This window comes from Lasiodiplodia theobromae, assembly GCF_012971845.1.
Source record: "Lasiodiplodia theobromae strain AM2As chromosome Unknown scaffold_47, whole genome shotgun sequence".
NCBI lineage: Eukaryota > Fungi > Ascomycota > Dothideomycetes > Botryosphaeriales > Botryosphaeriaceae > Lasiodiplodia > Lasiodiplodia theobromae.
The window spans coordinates 98,692-118,393 of record NW_023336527.1 but is presented as its reverse complement, the minus strand read 5'-3'; the positions used below and the strand labels follow the sequence as shown (position 1 = coordinate 118,393).

The following is a 19,702-nucleotide window of genomic DNA, read 5'->3' as shown; positions in this document are numbered from 1 at the left end:
CCGACGGTAGCAACAATCTTGACCAGCTCCTCCAGGAAGCGGACAGATAGTGTGGGGTTGTCATCGAAGAGTGCGTCAAAAGCGGCGGCGGCAATGTTCCAGCGACGGCAGCTGCGCACCCCGCAGGACCGCGATCAGGCGGCGGAAACTCTGGGTTTGTCGTACTCGCGCAGCGTCTGCCGCAAGTTACGCGGCTCGAGCTCCGACACACAGTTAGGCCGGCGGGTAGGCTGGAATCAGTGAGGCGGGGTGGGCGGGGCGAGACCTTGTCCGCGGCATGGAGACTGACGGATGGCAATTTGGGCTTGCGGGCGCAGGGGGTGACCATCTTTTTTGGGGCATGAAAGCAGATGTCGGCAGAAGCTCTAGCCACTACATTTGCTGAGCGCGAGGCACACGGGCGCATTCCATGGACCCAACCTCCACCAAGGCGGAAATGCCGCACTGGAGCCCGCAGCGACGATTTCAGACTATCCTCTCTACAAAAACGGACGACTGCTCTCCCAAGATCCGAAGATCAAACCTTCACCGCCACCGGTACTACGTGAGAATGTTATCAATGGGGTCAGGCGCGGGCTTGTGCTGTGGTCGCGTTGCGGTCAAAAAACCAGTAGCGAAGGATCATGATGGGTGTTTTTGATGGGAGGAGCGCGCCGCGGGCGGGCAGGAGACGGGCTGCGGCAGGGGGGGCAGGTAGGAAGTGCTAAAAAACCAACGCCGTCAACGATGCCTAGCTGCCCGCGCATATCCTGCCGCTGCTCTGGACGGCCCACCGCATCCCCGCCATCGCGCACTGCGTATTATCTGCTCCCTGGCGCCATACTCTCCGGGACAGCGGATGAGAGGGTGTTGGAATGAAGAGACGGGGAGCGCGGCGCACGAGTGGTTCCAGTGGCGAGAGGCAGAGCATGCGGGAGAGTTGAGGGGTCGATATAAGTTAGTAATCTGGGTCGACATATAACGACGGCAGCGGCATGGTGTCATTATTTCTGCTCGATTTCGTCGTCAGTCGGGAGAGGCGGAAGCTGAGAATCAAGAATACCCAAACACCACCCGTAGGGACGCAATTCAACTGCGCACGCCCCGGGAGTCTCTGGTGGGGCAAAATGGGCAAGAGGTTCTGCGACGAGCGGAGGAGCAACGACCACCGCGGCATCGCCAGGCATCATGACGTTGGTGAAGGTCGCTGAAGTTTCGGGTGTTGTCCGGACGGTTAATCTGGCTTAGCGCCGTGCCGGACCCCAGGAACTCCAGCTGCCGCGATGATGCAACACCCGTCGCTCCGCAAGAACCGCTGCGAGGACGTCCATCAGCTCACGGCATGCCCGCCCGACACTCCTGCTACCATAGGCCCAACCCAGCCCACCTCATCGCATCGTCAAACCGCCGACAGCATCCATCGTCATCGCGGCATCACGCGCTGCGCACAGCCTCCGGGACGACCACTCTTGTCCATCGCCACACCATGCCATACAGAGTCAGGACTGCTCGCAAAGCACGGACGGGTGAAGGGCTAGGTAGCGGGCCGTCGGGGCTTCACGGACAGCATGGCGGCGGAGACCAAGAGCAGGCCATCCTGCCCTCGGACGCCGAAAGACGCGTCGCGGTCGCGCATGGAATGGGCTCATGGCAATGCGACACTGCCGGACGGTTGGGCCCGCTCTGCGTGTGCATGTGCTGACACAGGTTTTGCAGACACTCGCCGTGGCAGCAAGCGCGAGCTCCCGCGATCGATACGTCGCGAACGACGTTCCGGTGGTGCTCTCGTGGACCGAGGCGGATCTGTCCACACCTTTCTGCCTCTCGCGCGTCCGGCGACTCTTTTTTTCTGGGCCTTGATAACCCCACCAAGACCGCTGCTTTCCGGTTTCGCATTCGCATCCCCCTCCAAGTCAGTCAACCACCCACAGCCTTGTTTGCCTTGGTCGATCCCCGCCATATTCGCCACATCAAAACCGAATCCGGCGCGGCGACGATACCGGAACCCGTGCGGCCATCGTGGGCCGCCAAGTGCGCAGCATACGACGTCGTCAGGATGAGGGTCCAGCTGAAGCAGAACCCCACCATTGTTGGCCCAGCGAGCATTACCAGCCTACCTCGGGGAGCAGAGCCGGTGGTAATCTGTTGGCGTGCTTCAGGTCAGTATTCAAAGCTGGAACGTTGACGATTTTGGCTGCAGAGAACGACGCGCGAATGGATCGGCTCTCAATGCTGGGCCGAGAAGGATCGGACCCCGTGTTGCGAACACGCCTTCGAAACGTTCTACGAGGGGAGGGACGGGAAAGGCATCCAGGCGCCGTTGGTCCGACGGGAAATAATGCCGAGGCTGCCACAACTGGTGCAGTGCCGCCCGTCCCGAGTGTGATACCTGTCTCTGCTGGCGCGTCTTTGTCCGCCGGGAAAAGCAAATCAACATTCGCAGTGGTCCTTCTCTTGGCTGCTTACTTGAATAGGACGAGCCTCGCGTGAAAACTCCGCCGCAACCTCCTCGAACCTGCTTCTCGTCTCCGAGCTCGCCCTGCCACGGCTACATCCTCGACCGCCTCTTTGCCATTGAGCAGCGCCTGCTCGTCCTTGAATCCCAGGCCGAGGGCCACGCAACCACCATCAACAACGCTGAGCCTCTTCCTCAACGGCTTTCGGCTATAGAGAACTCGTGGGTCGCTCTCTGCCATGCGGATGCCCCGTTGATACGATGGCTTCTCAAGGATCTTTGGATAATTCTCAGGTTGGTCATTGAGGCGCCGCCCTGTTTGCTGGCACCACAACCGCTATCCCGGAGTTACGGCGGAAAGATTGATGACGGATAACAGAGAACTATGGTGCTTGCCGCCGTCTCGTGAACAAGTGCCCAGATAAAGCTAGTAATGCGTTGCTGATCTTACTTCACAGTAAGTGCCTGTGCTCAAGCCTTGTCATGTAGGTTTTGCTGGGAGAGAGAGAGACTCATGCTCGTGTTTCTGGGGAGTCGTCTTTCCTTGCGGGAGGGGCCCCAAATTTCCGTTATCCCTCTCTCCCCAATGCCTAAGCCGGCCTTACCCGTCTACCTTGGGTAGAGGTCCGGTATCCGTAGCCCCAGTACAAACTACTTCTAAATATGATTATTTTTAAGGCTAAATTGTCTTTGTTTCACAAAATTTAGCGTCTTGGCGGGTACTGGTTCATCTGCAAACGCGTTACACGCCAGCTTTTATTGTGTAAACAAAAGTCCAACCTCTCTAATTAGCCCATCCTCCCTTCCTAGCCAGCTTTCATTCCTCCACATCTATCATGCCGAACCTGATTGATTTTCTTACATCTGCTTACCTCCTGTTTAGGTGGTTTGTAGATGTCTTCGAAAATGTCCCCATCAAGTTCATCTTCGTTTGGATTTCTTGGTCCACCTTAACTCTTTTCTTCCATATTAAACACAGTCAGGCTTGGGCGCGACGAACGCGCCGAAACGAGGGGGAGCCTAGGTGTATCGGATCGCTTGCCCGCGGTACGCAGTGTCGCAAGCGCGCCAATCCGGGTGGTCTATTCTGTGGCCGTCATCTGAACGAAGGTGAGCAGCGGCCCCCGGTCGTCGTCCTGCTGTCCGACCGCACCGAGGTCTAACAATTGTTACGCGAGCAGCCGTCAGCATCATCATGATCCAGTCCGCAACGAACATGGACGTCGTTGACACCGACGATGACGGAGTCGCAAACGCCAACGCCAGGAACAGTGTCGCCCGTTATGCCAGTGTCGTCAGTGGCGCCAGTGTCAACGCCAGGAACAGTTACACCAGTGCCAACGCCAACTTCAGGAACAGTCACGGCAGTGTCAACGCCAGGAACAGTGACGCCAGTGACACCAGTGCCAACTTCTGGAATAGTCACGGCAGTATCAACGCCAGGAACAGTGACGCCAGTGACGCCAGTGCCAACGCCGCCGAGCCACATCGAGACCAGAGTCAGGATGGCCGCGACACGCCCCCGGTAGCTCGGCAGTGCAGTACCATCCTAGCTAACGGCCAGCGCTGCAAGCGGACGACCAAGCTTGCCGACGGCACCTGCTACCAGCATCGGCCGTGAGACATGGAGACCAAGAACGACATGGAATGGAAGATGGTCGATTGGGCGGTAGGGGGGGAGCGGTTGCGGGGAGAATGTGGACTGAGAAGTCTTCTTTATTTGGCAGTTCAAGTACAGGCATGTTCCTCTGTCTCTAGTAGTGTAACAAGAGATCCAAAGCAAAAACAGACATTTCTTTCCGAGCGGACACAAGGGCCATGCCTCCCGAATCAAGGACCAAGCTCTGCAGCGCCTCACTCTGCGAGGATCCAACTCTCTCCACCCGCGACCACTCTGGCAGCGGCAACCAAGCCTGGCATCAGTTCTTGCGTTACCAAGGTGCCTCCGCCGACCGCAAGCCACCTGACTGTGCATGAGTCCGTCAGGGCGTCGTAGGCAACAATGCAGTCCGCCACGAAAGGTCCGTGGTCGTCGTGGTCGTGGTCTTCGTCGTCGTCGGCATCGGCAGCGTCAACAGCACCGGCAGTCTCCTCCTCCTCCTCCTGCTGCTGCTGCTGCTGCTGCTGCTGCTGGAGGGCGGTTTTCAGCTCCTCCTCCAGGCGGGTCTGTTCCTCCTGCTCATCCGTGGCCTCCTGCTCGCAGGCGGCGAGCATGAAGGGATCGAAGGCGCCGGGGACGGGGCGCGGGTCGTACGGCTCGCCGGCGCGGTCGAGGGGCACGGGATAGACGGCGGTGGGAGGGGCGGCGAAGCGGCAAACGGGGCACCGGATGACCTCCAGGGTCGCAACATCATCATCGTCCTCATCGATCGCCTCCGGCTGTGCGCGCAGCTGGTGCCGAAGGGCCGTCGCGATGCAGTCGTGGCAGAAGAGGTGGCCCGCGGAAGGTTGGTCAGTTCACTGTTGATAGATGGATGGATGGGGGGGGCATGTACACACCACATTGGATGATGCAGAGCGTCTCGTACTCAAGGCGTTCGAGACAGATCGGGCAGGGATCGCGGAGCAGTGGGTGGTGGGCCTGCGTGGCAGGCTGATCGACACCGTGGGTCATGGTGAGAATGATGTCGTCGCGCCTGGCCATTTTTTTTCTTTTCCTTGTCTCTTCCTCGCGGAGATTTGAGGGCGTCACAGCGTGGTGGGCAGTAGCGAACAAGAATCAAGTCGTTTGCTCAAGAAATTGTTGTGGATGGGGGAAAAAAAACAAGATGGTTTCGCCTCATGCGGTGGCCCGCTGATTAGGGCATTGCGGAATCTATGTACAATCGAGAACACCGCGTTTGTTCCTGGATCACCCACTCTTCCCTCCCAATAGGACCCTTTGGTCTACCACAAGCGCACACCACATTCCGTCTTGACTACTCACTCTTCTTTCTCAACAGGACCTTTTCGTTCGTCAGAACCGCCATGCGGACGTCCAACTCTTGGCATAGCTTTACAATCATCACAAGCTTGGGGTTGGTTTCTGCCCTTCTTCTAGTAGTTTCGTCGACGATGTAAATGACCGATCCTCCGTTCTTTTCCACCATCTCCCTCACCCTGTCCATTTCCTCCAGAAAAGCCTTGCCGTCACTAAGCAGTGGCTGGAAACACTCGAAGAGCTTCTGCTCAACGACATTGCGATGCTTAATGAGCTCGAAAACGCGCAGTTTCGTTTTGTCGTTGATGGAGGGGGGGGTTTGAGCGACATCTGTCTGCATTTTCTGGTCTGATGGCTGAATAGGAGTGGGAGTTGTCGTTGACACGGGCTCCTCCAAGTCAGCCTGGGTGCCGCGCTGTGTCTGCTGAGTTGTCGCTGGCATGGGCTCCTCCAAGTCAGCCTGGGTGCCGCGCTGTGTCTGCTGAGTTGTCGCTGACACGAGCTCCTCCAAGTCAGCCTGGGTGCTACGCTGTATCTGCTCAGTAGACGCTTCAGCAGTCCTGTTCACATCAACTGCCGGTCGAAGCGGGAGTAGAAGGTCTCCGCTGTCCTCTGCCATCGCTAGTTCCTCGAGCGCCGACTCCTGGGCTGTCTCTTGTGTTGACATCTGGGTTTGTTCTTTTCCCCTATGGTGATTGCAGTAGCCGGACCGATCTTTGACCTTCTTTCGACATTGTTCACCTTCCGCTTTGATAAAAGCACACTGAACTGTGGGTAGGGTGTCCATGGTTGCTTTGGTGTGGAATAGAGGTTAAGGGCGCGTTTATAAAGAAGGGGAATAGAAATTTCTAGACAGGAAACATTCCAAGCAGGAAAAAGGAAACATTCTGAGCAGCAAAGAGGAAACATTCCATGCAGGAAAGGAGGAATATTCTAGACAATCGATTTCATGTCACGCTCTGATAACTATTATTACTTTGTCCTACGGTCTGTTCTCGAAGCCCGTACAACTTCTCGCTAGCAAACCTGACGTTTTACTCTATCAAACCCCGGACTATAACAAATACAACCTTCCGTAAACCACTTTTCTACCGGCTGTCAACCTCCACTGCCAACCTCTACTATTCCCCATTCCTTTCATAATCAGAAACATGGCAGACAGACGTAGCAGTGATTCGACACTTCCCCTCCACCACTGTCGAGGCACTACTAGACAAGGATGGCCTTGTAGAATAGCGATTAGTTGCAAAAGGTGGCATCAACATGGCATACGCTACTGTATCTACCATGATCCGAACCGCAATGAGCCGACCTCCCGGAACCCAACCTCCCGCGAGCCGACCTTCCGTGAGCCAACCTCCCCTGAGCCAACCGATCCCGAGCCGACCGATCCTGAGCAAACTGATCCTGAGCCAACCTCTCCTGAGCCAACCTCTCCTGAGCAGACCGATCCGGAACCAACTGATCCTGAGACAATCGATCCTGAGCAAACCGATACCGAGCCAGCCGATCCTGAGCCAACGTTCCCTGAGCAGACCTCCCCTGAGCCGAGAGATCAACCGTTGGTCGTCACTCACACACAAGAGCACCAACGGCCGCCTACCCAAAACCCGACTCAAAGTGAAGCTTTGAACATCGGCATTCCCATAGATGGGGTGCGGCACCAAGTCCTCCAACCCGAGCATATCCTAGACACACCCAACGGCAGCAGCTCCCGCGTGTCCATCCTTTCCGACGACGACGACGACGATGAACCTCGACACCCACCACCATCCCAGGCTCCTGCGTCAGAAACCACCCCGCGCTCCAGGGCCGTCGTCACCCCTCTACCTGACTCTCCCCGCCTCCAAGCCGCAGCACCACCACCTCAACCGCCTCAACCGCCCCATCGGCCACCACCACCTTCTCCTCCGCCAGCAGCAGCAGCAGCAGTAGCAGCCCTGCGCGAGGAGGAATCTGCCCAACAGCAGCAGCAGCAGCAGCCCGAAAACACGGAGTTGCAAGAACATCCCGGCGACGGGAATCATCATCACGGCAGCCTCCTCCTCCTCATACGAACCATTCACGGCGGCAACCCGTCGTCGTCGTCGTCGTCGTCGTCGTCGGTTGTCAGAGGAGACGACGGTGGCGGTGCGGGAAACAGCAGCAGCAGCAGCAGCTCGCAAGAAGAGCGTCGTCGTCCTGGCATCGAGTTGCCCAGCTCCTTCGGCAACGACAACGAAGAGAGTAGTAGTCAGCGCGATGCGCGGTTGCAGGCGGCAATAAGGGAGCTTGTGGCAGCTCCGCCGCCGCCTGTGTCGGTGAGAGAGGAGGATGCGCCTGGTGGGCGCGATGCGCAGTTGCTGGCGGCAATTAGGGAGGTCACAGCAACACCAGCTCCTGTATTGGCGAGGGAGGATGCGCATAGTGGGCGCGATTTACAGTTGTTGGCGGCAATTAGGGAGGTTACAGCAACTCCGCCTCCTGTGTTAGCGAGAGAGAACGCGCATAGTGGGCGCGATGCGCAGTTGTTGGCGGCAATTAGGGAGGTCACAGCAACTCCGCCTTCTGTGTTGGCGAGAGAGGAGGATGGGCATGGAGAACGCGATGCGCAGTTGCTGGCGACAATAAGAGAGGTTACAGCAACTCCAGCTCCTGCATTAGCGAAGGAGGAGGATGGGCATGGAGAACGCGATGCGCAGTTGCTGGCGGCAATAAGAGAGGTTACAGCAACTCCAGCTCCTGCATTAGCGAAGGAGGAGGATGGGCATGGAGAGCGCGATGCGAAGTTGTCGGATGCAGTAATGCAGGCTGTGATGGAACATCAGGTCAACAAAGATGACCAGCTAGAGTATTTGGTGTCGCGTCGCGAGAAAGTACTGTAGTTGGCTTAGTCATCTCAGAAGTAGACGCGAGCATCTGGCAAGACGCGAGAAAAACTGGAATTTTACCTCTTTGGGTGGTTGCCAGGCAACGCACGGTCCAACGCTTCCGCGCGCCTGGGTACAAATAATGCGTTTGGTCGCGTCTTCTCTTCACGACACACATTCTCCCACTCTCTCCCCATGGCCTCTAACATTGAAAGGGTCAGCGCGTTCACGAGCCCCCATCCTGTGCCCGATGGGCTTGCCCGCTTGCTGAAAGAGCTGCCATCCCACGATCTAAACCTTTATCTAGAGCAAGCCGACCGGTATGACCGCCCTTTTCGTGCCGCGTTCCTAGAGACGACACTTAGGCGTCGGCTCTTTGCAAACGCCGCTTCGAATATGCCTTCGACAGGCACCTCTGCCGACGCCGGCTCCGACGGCGTTTCCGACGCGTCCTCTGACGTGTATTCCAATTCTTCAAGTAGCGCTTCTTCGCGAAGCGCGTCTTCAGACGCCGCGTCCGACGCCACTTCCGCCGCGTCAGAGGAAACGTTTTTCGATGAGGGTTTAGAATCTTGTTTCTCATTCCTCTACGGCGAACCTTCAAGCGACACGTCTGGCACTCCCCCAAGCTACCCTTCAAGCGACACGTCCAGCACTCCACAAAGCTCCCCGTCGAGCGACACGTCTGGCGCTCCGCACAGCTGCCCTTCGAGCGACATGTCTGGCACTCCGCACGACTACCCTTCGAGCCCTAGCCAAGTTAGTGTCGAGTCCTCTGATTCTTCGGCATCATCGACTACGGACGTGGACACGGCCCCCTCTCGCCTCGTACACTCCTGGTGGCTACTTGGTCTTCTCAGCATTGCCGCAATCGCAGCCGTATCTCTCGTGCTGGCCATGCTGGCCACACCTGCACCCGAACCTAGGATGAACGACAGCATCAACGCTTACTACATGGACGAACTTCGTAACAAAGTATACGCCAACCTAAGCCACAATGCTGTGGTCATGAGCATGGCTCCACGAAAGATGACTCATGCAAGCATTCAAGCACATACCAACTCGGAGGAGCTACGCACTTCTCTGAGAATCCTATGGCCAGTCCAGATCTCCAACGCTTCTACCCATGAAATCATGGATGATGCTCTAGAACTGATAAAGGCTACATCCAATGCCAGAGATCCGGTGAGACATTTCGAGAGTCAAATTCGCGAAGTGCTCGTGAATGGCGGGCTGGACATTGAGGACACCTGGGATCACGAGAACAAGTACAACAAGAGTGGTCCACAATGGTTCATGCAAGAGGCGGCGCACCTTAACGACCGTGAATCGGAGCTTTCACCCTCTTCTAGAAGTCGTCCCTGGACTGGCCGCGAGCTTACTTCGCAAATGCACTGGGAGAGTGTGTGTCATGTGTACGACAACCTTCGGGAATCACTCCAGAGTTTAATTACAGCCTCTGAAAAGGTTTTAGAACGCATCGAAGCCTGCATAGTGCTCTACCTCAAGATTGAGAAGTTTACATGTCTCGACATCGCTTCTCGTGCGGCGAAGGCACTTGATGACGAGAAACGCGTAAACGCCACCCTGACCGAATGGAACGCCCGATGGAGTACGTCACTGTACAAATGCAACATACCGGTCCTTACTACTATCATGAGCTGGATAATCGACCCGGAGCCTCCGAAGTATGAAGCACCTAAGGAAGACTACAAGACCTTCACAGATGTCATCACTTATCTACTTCAGATCAAGACTGATGTGAGACTACTCGACACCGCTCTTCGGCAGACCTGGAACGAAACTTCAATGGGGCCTGAAGTCAATCGTGTGGCTAGAATCTGCAAGTCACGCGATGATCGCGGCGTTAGTAGCTCAGAGAAATGGCACTGGGCGCGCGTACAACTTCATGATACATGGGCAGAGTTTGGAAAGGCAATCCATGAATGGAATGAAGGTATGGGCTTGCACGACACGACTAAGCTACATGAGTATTTCAAAGCTTGCCTGCCAAACTTTCCACAAGCCTCTCCGGATGATGATAAGGCCAGGGAGTGAGACTGTTTCGAAAAGGGAGGGAGGATGGTTGAGCGGCACGATTGTGTTTTTACTGCTTTTTTGGCATTTATTTGCTTTCTCTTGTTTTTTCTTTTCTTCTCCTTCCTTAGCTTAGAAACTTTTTTTCAATCCCACCAACCACCCCAATCTTCCTCTTCTTCCTCCTGGCTGTCCGAACCGCTGCTGCCCGCCGTGAATGCGTCCGTCTGCTCCACTGCACCTTCCTCCTCCTCATCCTCGCTCTCGTCCTCTGAGGACGACGACGGCGACGACGGCGACGGCAGGCAAGAGATCTGCCGCATCGTCGCCGCAGTAGCATGCGCGTCCACAGATTCGAAAGGGTCGCGCAAGTTGAGGCCAGATGGCGGCGCAGGAAGCGGCGGCGTGGTCGGAGCGTTTCTGATGTTTCTGACTCTCCTCCGGCTCGTAGGTGGACGACGTCGGTGGCGCGCACTGTGGACTGCTGCTTCCTCCTCCTACTCCTTCTCCTCCTCTTCTTCTTCCTCCTCCTCTACCCCTACTGCCAAACCCCTTCCCTGACACACTGGTGCCACCGAAACGATCGGCGTTGTGGTGCCACTACTTCCGCCGCCACCCTCAAACAACGGCCGCCGCTCCTCCCAACGCGGGCCGTCGGTCTTCTTTGCTGGAGCAGCAGCGGCGGCGTCGCGAGCGGCGGGCGAACCGGCGTCGAGCTGCGCGGCGAGGGAAAGATCGGCTGATCGACGACCGCTTTTCGTGCTGGTTCGGGGCCGGGTCATCCGCTGACGATAATGGTGGTGGGCGATTGCCGAGTGGCTGTTGCTGTTGCTGTTGCTGCTGGTGCTGGTGCCGGTGCTCGTGTTGTTGTTGGTGGTGGTGGTCGTGGTGGCGCAGGCTGGAATCGAGAATCGCCATCGTTCTTGGGCGGTACACTGCTGTTGTCCAGCAAGAGGCGGAGATTCACCGTGATTTTCAGAGGAGGAAGGGGAGGAGGAGGAGGATTCCCCTGGTGTGGCCTAGCCGGACTTGCCGTTTTGCCTGTGTGCCTCGTAGGATCGACTGTCTGCCGAGCCTGTGGCAGAGTTCGTGGGGCCACAGATCCTGAGTCCGGGTGCTGTGACTTGTGGTGGAAACAGTAACGTTTGCCCTTATCCCATTTCCTGTGGTAACACCTTGGCAGTAAATATCGCGGATTGGCGCATTTTTGGCGCCCTACTTGTCCGTCATGTCATTTAGAGCAATCGTTGATGGGGAGTGCAAAACCATGCGGAAGAAAATTCTGGAGAGACGTAGGAGTTTGTAGATGGCACCTTTTAGGAAACTTTTACCCATTTGCCTATGATCGAACAAAAAAAAAGAGTGCTCTACCTGCTTGTACCAGTTGTCCAGACAAACAGACTATTTGGCCATGTTTTCCCGTCTTTCTTCTTCGGAGCTCTGGCTCTTTCTACAACCCATCTCTCTCTGTCTCAACATGTCCACCAACGCAGCAACCAGTTGGTATTCACCATCTCGCAGCGAACGTGAGCATCAAAACGAGAACCAAGGCGACGACCAGGAACGACAGCAGCACCAATCCCACGACGATGCAAGATCCGGTACAAGCGGAAGTGCGCCGTCTTCTTCTGGTGATGCAAAAAGGCACGCTTCGCGCATCTCAGTCGTTCCAAGCTTCACCGGGAGATCAGCCGGCTGATGCAGGAGCGGGCGCACATCGCGCTAGACCGCGGCGGGGGCCGGCAGGCGGCCAAGGATGCGGTTTGGACGGCCATGGAGGCGGCAGAGCGGGCGGGCATCGCGGCCGTCCCCGTATACGACGACATTCACACGCAAGGCATGGTGTTGGGCGCCCCTGGATACGTCATGACGGCGGAGCTGTACGACATCGTGGGGCTGAACGCGGCGTTTATTCTGCCTACGCCGGACGTGGATTTCAGTGGCGATGCAGTTAGGATGGAAATGGCAACATCTCACTTTACGGATTCGGCAGCCTTGGTGAATGCCTTTTCTGCTGCTTTTCATTCATTCTTTTTTTTTTGTAATGGCCTTCTCTAAACGCTTGAACATGCATCAATAAGCCGAGATTGAAAAATGGGCACGGTAGCTAAGCCTCTTGCCAAGAGGGACTGTAGCATTCCAGACGGATCGGGGAAACCTTTGTAATAATTGAGCATTCCTCTGAAAAATAAGCTGAAAAGGAAAATTTCTAAGAATATGCGTAAGCAGCTGGATCATTTAAGAGTGGGAGATTCGTCAATTCAGCTCTCTCGCATCTATACTTGCAACGGACATAGTTGCAATCGCCTGTAAAGGGTGATCGGAAGTAATGGCCAGCTCGATCTGGCTATGAGAGCAATGATGTGGAAAGTTCATAACAGCGCCACCATTCACTTTGGGGAGGCATTTTGCGTCGACCTCCAGAAGTAGTGTAGTCCTCGGGCTCCGCCGCTATCGGAACCAGATAGAGACCGTCAGCTGCCACCTTGAAGATGGTAGATGCACAAACGACGCTCCTTTGGGCGTTATTATGCCCTGGGGGTGTGCCGCGCATGGCGTGCAAGGGGAAAGTTCATAGGCACAAATCTCCGGATATTATGTCGGGGGCCGAGTCGACCGTGGTGGAAATCACTGGAGAGAATTGAAGTATCGCACAAGGAGTTGTGCATGCCCTTCTAAGTCACGCTAGCATGTTGTTTAAGATTTATTAAAATAAATAATATTGACCTCGCGTACCCAATCATTTTGCAACTCCACTCCGTTTGTTAAACCCACCCCATTTCATTACAAAACCTGCAGCACCACCCCCATAAAATTTTTTTGATGTTTTTTCTTTAGTCCTACAAAATTGCATCGCAATACAACTATTATATGAAGCGCTTGCAGGCGTGTTTTGGTGTTCTTCTCTAAGGTAAAAGTGGGCCGCATCGACCAGCTGGCAGGCTGGCGTAGGTCAGTTGTTTCCATTGAACAGAGACACGGTCGCTTCATGTGCTGCTTGCACCACGTCAAGCGTGGGCAGGTAACGGATGAAAGTGGAGACGCATCACAGCAGACGGGCGGAAATAGCTGTGCGGCAATCTCGACGAAACGCTACCGACCCGTGGATTCGCTGTCCGATTTCGGACTAGCCTACCAGGCGTCGGATGCGAAGCGAACCGTGCGTGCCGTGTGGTCTGACCCGCTGAAGCAAGGTCGGAGTGACGCACATATCCTTTCATGCTTGGGCAAGGATTCTTCTCCAACTGCAGGACCACGGCCGGCTGCATGACACTTAGCAGCTAACGTGTCTGACGGTGTAATACAAGCGCTGTTTTTTCTTCTGCAGGTTGACCTGTCGCAGGGCTTGGCCAAGTGTCGCGAGCTGCATCTCTTGGCGCAGAGTCTCTGATGGCCGGACCGTGGCCGTGGGAGTCGGTGAACAGAGGCAGCGTTTGACGGGAACGCGGAGCATCCAGCTTCTGTCGCGCGAGCGAGCGCATCTGCACTAGGTTCTCTCCCGCATTCGCAGAGCCACTCCCCGCGCTGACTCTAGACACAGCCCATCAGTAATCTTACCCACTCTCTGACGGAGCATCCCAGTACACCTCGCATTCGGCGATGGCGGCTCACACATCCGCGGACGACCCCAACGCCGGGCCCTGGCCTTTGGAGCGAGCATTCGCCATGATGTACCTCTCAGGATGACACACATATCTGGGCCGCATCTGTTCTACAGTGTTTCGGAAACGTAGAAATTTCCACTGTGAGGTGGGGGAAGATGCAAGCAATTGATGGGACGTGCATGTCTACTTGGGTAATTGCAGACACTCGCATTTCTTGAACTACCGACACGCAATCGGAGACTTGGTCCACGGCGGGAACAGCCTTGGGTGCATACGCTTTTCCCCGAAAGTCTTCAGCCATATCGGTTTTCCACGAACGAAAGACATGGAAGTCTCTCTGGCGAGCTGCCGATGCTTACCGCTCTTATCGATGTCTCCGCTCCTCCGGAGTTCCTAGATGAGGCATTAGGCACCTGCATGCATCAAGGCCAGAGAATGTCATGGGAGTAAGTTTTCCATCGGATATCTCGACGCTTTCTAACGTACAACCTAGGAAAAGAAGCGGGTTATTATTGTTACGGTATATTCATGGGCGAGTGGAATGTTCATCGCCGTCTCCGGACTCAAGTCTGTGAAACAGCCAGTGGATGAAGACACCCAGTTACGTGTAATTCTTCTCTGTCTCGTGCGCTTTCTCATCCGGGCTATGAGCCGTAAGCATCGCATATTCCTGGAGGCTGAGAAATCAGCAGTAATTTACTTGCAGCGTCGGTGTTTATCGTGACGGTTGAGATGCAAATGTGGGCTTAAGAATCTTGTATCTACCAAGGGTTAATCGGCTTCCAGGGCCAGGGGGCTGCTTGCCCAGATAGCCGTAGAAGCCAGAATATATGTTCGAATTGCAGGCCGTACAGGGGAATCTGGTGCGCTGCTGGTTACTGCTACGTCATGGCGAATAAGCTTGAGCATTTCATCGAGGAAGTGTCACGGTACGGCCAGGCTGAAGGGATTAGGATTGATGACCATACGAGCTGAGAGTAATGGTGCTTGCCGTGTCTTTCAATCAATCGTGCGTGTAGGGGACGTATTATGACAGGTTAACGCATATCGGCCTTTGGTTGAAGGGGATTCGGACTCCTCATGCATAATGTGACCTCGTTCCGTTGACAGATGCTCGCTTTCCCCGAGACAAAGGATCTTTAAGCCGTCACGCGCCGTGCTCACTTAACATTGTCAACGCATACAACGCGTGAACGCGTTAACGCGTCAACGAAGCCCGTCAACGCTGTCAACGCGTCAACGAAGTCAACGCGCCAACGCAGCCCGTCAACGCTGTCAACGCGTCAACGCTGTCAACCCGTCAACGCTGTCAACCCGTCAACGTTGACAACGCTGACAGTTCTGACAACCCGTCAACATGGCTAGGGAGCTAGATGACATACATATTGTCCTCGGTAAAAAACATTATCGCTCCTCCGTCAGCACCTTATCTCAGTCAAGGTGGAATTCCACCGTGGAACAGCTAATCGACTCTTTTGGCGAATCTCCCCTCCGCTCCATACGGTTCCTCGAAAACCTAAGCAACCTATCTAAGGAAGATGTCCAGTGGTCTGTTGCACGAGACGCCATCATTCATGCGCGTCAAAACCGCTCCAACGGTAGTAACGAAGCCCTCCCATATGCCCCCAAGGATGTAGAGAGAGCCGCGCAGAGCCTTGGGCATCCCATCAAAACTCGTTGTAATAGGAAGCGCGACGCTGATGTCGCACCTGCGCCGCCGCCAAAACGCCATTGCCCCGGTGAAAAGCACAGCGACGTGCCGTCGGTTCTCCGGGGCTTTGGTTTCGACCCGGACCGCATCCCTGCTCTCGCTGCCTTTCTCGAGGCGCCCCTCGTCAAAGACAGCAGCGCCGTGGAGCCGACGCTGGATACCGAGCGCCCGCAGGTATCCCCGTGGCAGCACTGGAATCGAGAGCACACTTTTACGGACGTGTGCAAGAGCATCTTGGCCGATGTGATGGATCCCGGCAAGGGTCAGGTCTGGTGCGCTGATCAGGAGCTGAAGCCATCCGACGCCGACATCCAACAGGAAAAGTCAAGTATCATGACATCCATAATGATGCCAGACACCAGCGCCGACTCCTGCCCCCGCTCGTACATCATGAACGCGCCTGCGCAACGCCTTGAGTCGGACAGAGCATTGCCGCAGACGCTCGGAAAGCGCACGATGCTGGAAGTCCAGGAAGCGAGCGCCAACGTGACGCCGCGCGGCGTCTTTGTAGATCTGCACCACGGCAAGCTCCCCCCCGGTCACCAACCCAATTCCCCAGTTGCTAACTCTTTCCTCCTTGCTTCTTCCCAGACACCACGTACGGCATGGAAACCCTTTGGGGCGGCCCCAAGCTCTGGCTCTTCTACCCGCCCAGCCCATCCAACCTCACCGCGCTAGCCGCCGCGTCCGGCCAGCGAAACCGACTGCAGAGCTGCTGCCGCCACCACGATGCGGCGGCGCAACGTCGTCGTCGGCTGAGCGGAGGCTTCGCCATCCTGCAGCGCGCGGGCGAGACCCTGCTGCTCCCGCCCTACTGGCCGCACGCCACCTTCGCGCTCGGCGACAGCATACTCGCCGGCCACGAGGTCTCGTTCGCGGAGGAGCTGCCGAAGGAGCTGCGGCACGTCGGACTGGACGTGACGAGGGCGGCGGCGGAAGCGGGCTCGGAGAGGGACGCCAGAGCGCAGGTGAAGAAGCACGTGGAGGGCTTGGTCAAGCGGGTTGAGAAAGCGCTGCTGGCGAATTGCGGAGAGGAGGAGGAGAAGAAGAAGGGCACCCGCCACGCCATCTACAGGGCCTGGGTGGCGCAGAAGGAGGCACTGGTCCCGCTGCTGGACAAGCACGACAAGGCGAACAAGGCGGCTAAAGCGTGGATGGACGCTCTGAAAGCGGAGGGGCGGCGTGAGGCTGTCCGTCTGGTCGAGTGCCCGTTCTGCGACGAGGAGGACTTGGATCTGGTGGCGCACATCGACGCCGCGCACGTGAAGGGGAAGAGGCGCCGGCAGCAGTAGTGAAGATCTTCGTGCGATTTGTCGGTCGGGATAAGCGTGGCGTGTGGATCGCCCTCGCGCCGGAGCTTCCTCCGTGCGCCACCAGTGGAAAGTCGATCGCTGCTTGTTGCCTTACTTGGCTAGGGCGCTTACATCTTTAATTTGACTGCATCCTATCCTGCCCTGCTGCCTCTTGAGGAACGTAGTATTGCATTTTTGCCGCACTTCAGCTCTCTCATTGCAGGCTCAATCAGTGTCAGAATGCATGCCAGTGCACTATGGCTGCAACAGGGAATTTAAGGGACCACAGCAGCTAGTCGTAAGGGAAACGTATTTAGATACATGCTACGATCAAGCTTAGACTGCTGACAACCTGCAGGCGATGTGAAGTCCGACTTGTGGCACACGATAGCTCAAGGGCATTTCGATCAACCAAGCCGGAATGGCAATTTTCAGACAAAATGGCAAATGGGACCTGTTATTAAAGTTCGCAGAGCCCAATATCATCAACGTCAGCCCTGTCACTCTTCTCGCTACACGAGTCTCTCTTGGTCGTCACCTCTTCTCGAAATGCCCCACAAAGCAGCAAAAGCTTGTTCCTCTGCCCCATATAGTGCTATACACCTCATCTCGCCATAGATTCAGGTCCATCCTCTCAGAATTCCGCGTGCCTAGCCCAATGCTGCAGTAGGGGGCTGTAGCCATGCGGTTTTAGGTCGCTTTCGAGGACGGCCGGGCAGAAGCGGGGAGATGAATCTGGTCTGGAGAGAGAAACTCTGCGTCTGGATGATGAAACGTACCACAGGAACATGCAAAGATCCTGGGCGCCCGGGTTTGTTTAACCTTACCAACGCCGGGGGACTGTGTTCCGAAACTAAAATGGCTCTGTTAATGATAGGGAAGAAGTTGAAAGATTATATCGGTGCAATTGATGTTGCCATGATCTCCACAGAGCTTGGTGCACAATAGCCATTTACTGTGCAAGTTCATAACAAATGTTGTCATCCTCATCCTCCTCAAGGAAGAAAGTACATGTGGTATTGAGACTGGCCTGTGCTGCGAACTGCGCGGGGAATGGCGCCCTCGATCTGGAATGTCTGCAAATCTCGAATATCTTGTTGCTTTGTGGCCGAAGAGGGCTGGTGTATTGATGTTGTAAGATGAGAATACAACATGAGATTGGCCACAAAGGCATCGCCAATCCCGAGTTGGACAAGCTGGCCCGTCAGGCGTTAGAAGCTCCTGGCGTAGTCACTTGCATGCATATGGCCGGACGCTCCGATTAAATGGTGAGCATCTCAAATATTGGTTTTCACTTAATTGGAGCGGAAGCGTTCGTCTCTGTCGATGAAGGCAAAGCCGTCAACAGAACAGTGCGGACCCCGCTGGCGCTTCGTATACGTTCCGAATGTCTGCCACTGCCGCTGCAAGTACCGCCTTTACCGAGAGCAAGAGCTTCAGCTCCACGAAGATGGCGGCCGCATGGTGGATGCCAGCCATCCAGGTGGCAAGCTGCTTCATTCTCCACTTGAAATCGCGCTGGGCGGGAGAGCAAGACTGCAGCTCGATTGATCGTTTTCCAGCACCCTTGGCAACCAAGTACATCAGCTGCGATGGGCGCCACTATCATACGCGGCTGATAAAAGTGCCAGAGGCTTGTCCTTGAAATCTCTCTGGATTATCGACATGTAAAAGCACGCCCAGCACATGATTGTCGCTATCATCATAGATGATCGTATGTGCTGCATCCACCCGGAGCTGCGCCGACGCTACGGCCGACTTAAGACGGCCGACCTGGATATGGTAGCCTTTTCACTGCCTTCTTTATGGTCAGCGTGGAGCTGGTGTGGGGAAATTTTAGCTCTTCGAAGTCCGTATGCCCACTGCCGAATCAGTGCACAACGGCAGCATCCAGAGGATAATGGAGGGCTGGCACTTAGGGGCTGTTCTACTTGCTGCCTTCAGTGTCTGCTCAACCGGCTTCCTGCTGAGTCGTGAGCGTGGCTGTTTGCCGGCATTTGAAATGGACAATATCATCGTCGCCCATTGTACGCCGAGGCGATCGTACGCAGCTCTGGAGGCGGGATGGGACCATGACGGCTCGTGGGATGGAGCATCAAGGGCGTGTGTATGGACATTGTGCTTCACGTGGGGTGGGGAGTACGCAATGGGGAGGAAGCTTATTCTTCTTCCTTTTCATCCTCAGATCCCTTTGGAAATGGACCGTCACTGATCCCTTTCGTGTTTCATTCGTCTGCCATTATCCCCTGATTTGCTTCATCGTGGTCCGCCCACCTGTCATCACCCACCCCAGCTACGAGGACTGTCTGCTATTTGTCGATGCATTGGTGTTCACCTGTGGGTGTTGACGTAAGCTTTTCTTGTGGTAGTCGAGCACCTTAAGCATGATACGATAACGAGAACTTCCATCAACACAGTATAATATATAGCGGTTGCATTACGATGCAACTTTGTAGAAAGTATAAAAAAGGTGTAAAGAGCGTGTAAAAAAGTTTGCGTAGGCATAAATGCATATTTGGCGGCGATATCGTGGTGGATATGGAGGGGGTATTAGAATAATTAATGGGGGGTGTCAGAATAACAAATGGGGGTGTCAGAAAAACAGAGGCCTTCTTGTGACTGAGGGATGGTTACTGGCTGGGTCTTAGGTGCGCCGATATCGGCGTGGATATGTGGAGGGGTGTCAGAAGATTAGGCGCCCTATTGAAAGAAGGTGGGTGCTACGATGTGAGAAAGAGGCCGCCATTCACCTCCTCAGTGTGGGCTCGTCGACAAACTCGTCTGACTCTAGTAGCAACCAGAATTACTACACGTTTAACGAGAATCGCCTCATCTCTGGGGTCCACAACATTGT

At 55.5% G+C, this 19,702-nt stretch overlaps 6 protein-coding genes across 6 annotated transcripts; 4 read left to right on the top strand and 2 right to left on the bottom strand.

Moving 5' to 3' along the window:
- Window positions 1-3,629: 3,629 nt before the first annotated feature.
- LTHEOB_11328 (Transciption factor family protein) lies at window positions 3,630-4,055 on the top strand (the record flags this gene model as incomplete). The annotated part of the gene is made up of 1 exon (XM_035508072.1): window positions 3,630-4,055. One exon carries the CDS (start codon window positions 3,630-3,632, stop codon window positions 4,053-4,055), a length of 426 nt encoding a protein of 141 aa, XP_035366545.1.
- A 233-nt stretch (window positions 4,056-4,288) lies between these two features.
- LTHEOB_11327 (Zinc finger-domain-containing protein) lies at window positions 4,289-6,141 on the bottom strand (the record flags this gene model as incomplete). The annotated part of the gene is made up of 3 exons (XM_035508071.1): window positions 4,289-4,813; window positions 5,294-5,313; window positions 5,361-6,141. 3 exons carry the CDS (start codon window positions 6,139-6,141, stop codon window positions 4,289-4,291), a joined length of 1,326 nt encoding a protein of 441 aa, XP_035366544.1.
- Window positions 6,142-6,505: 364 nt separating this feature from the next.
- On the top strand, window positions 6,506-8,218 carry LTHEOB_11326 (uncharacterized protein; the record flags this gene model as incomplete). Its single annotated transcript, XM_035508070.1, has 1 exon — window positions 6,506-8,218. One exon carries the CDS (start codon window positions 6,506-6,508, stop codon window positions 8,216-8,218), a length of 1,713 nt encoding a protein of 570 aa, XP_035366543.1.
- A 381-nt stretch (window positions 8,219-8,599) lies between these two features.
- LTHEOB_11325 (Peptidase) lies at window positions 8,600-10,261 on the top strand (the record flags this gene model as incomplete). Its single annotated transcript, XM_035508069.1, has 1 exon — window positions 8,600-10,261. One exon carries the CDS (start codon window positions 8,600-8,602, stop codon window positions 10,259-10,261), a length of 1,662 nt encoding a protein of 553 aa, XP_035366542.1.
- Window positions 10,262-10,386: 125 nt separating this feature from the next.
- LTHEOB_11324 (uncharacterized protein) lies at window positions 10,387-11,022 on the bottom strand (the record flags this gene model as incomplete). Its single annotated transcript, XM_035508068.1, has 2 exons — window positions 10,387-10,684; window positions 10,742-11,022. 2 exons carry the CDS (start codon window positions 11,020-11,022, stop codon window positions 10,387-10,389), a joined length of 579 nt encoding a protein of 192 aa, XP_035366541.1.
- A 4,180-nt stretch (window positions 11,023-15,202) lies between these two features.
- Window positions 15,203-16,848, top strand: LTHEOB_11323 (RING finger protein (Zin); the record flags this gene model as incomplete). Its single annotated transcript, XM_035508067.1, has 2 exons — window positions 15,203-16,094; window positions 16,148-16,848. 2 exons carry the CDS (start codon window positions 15,203-15,205, stop codon window positions 16,846-16,848), a joined length of 1,593 nt encoding a protein of 530 aa, XP_035366540.1.
- Between the last annotated feature and the right edge of the window lie 2,854 nt (window positions 16,849-19,702).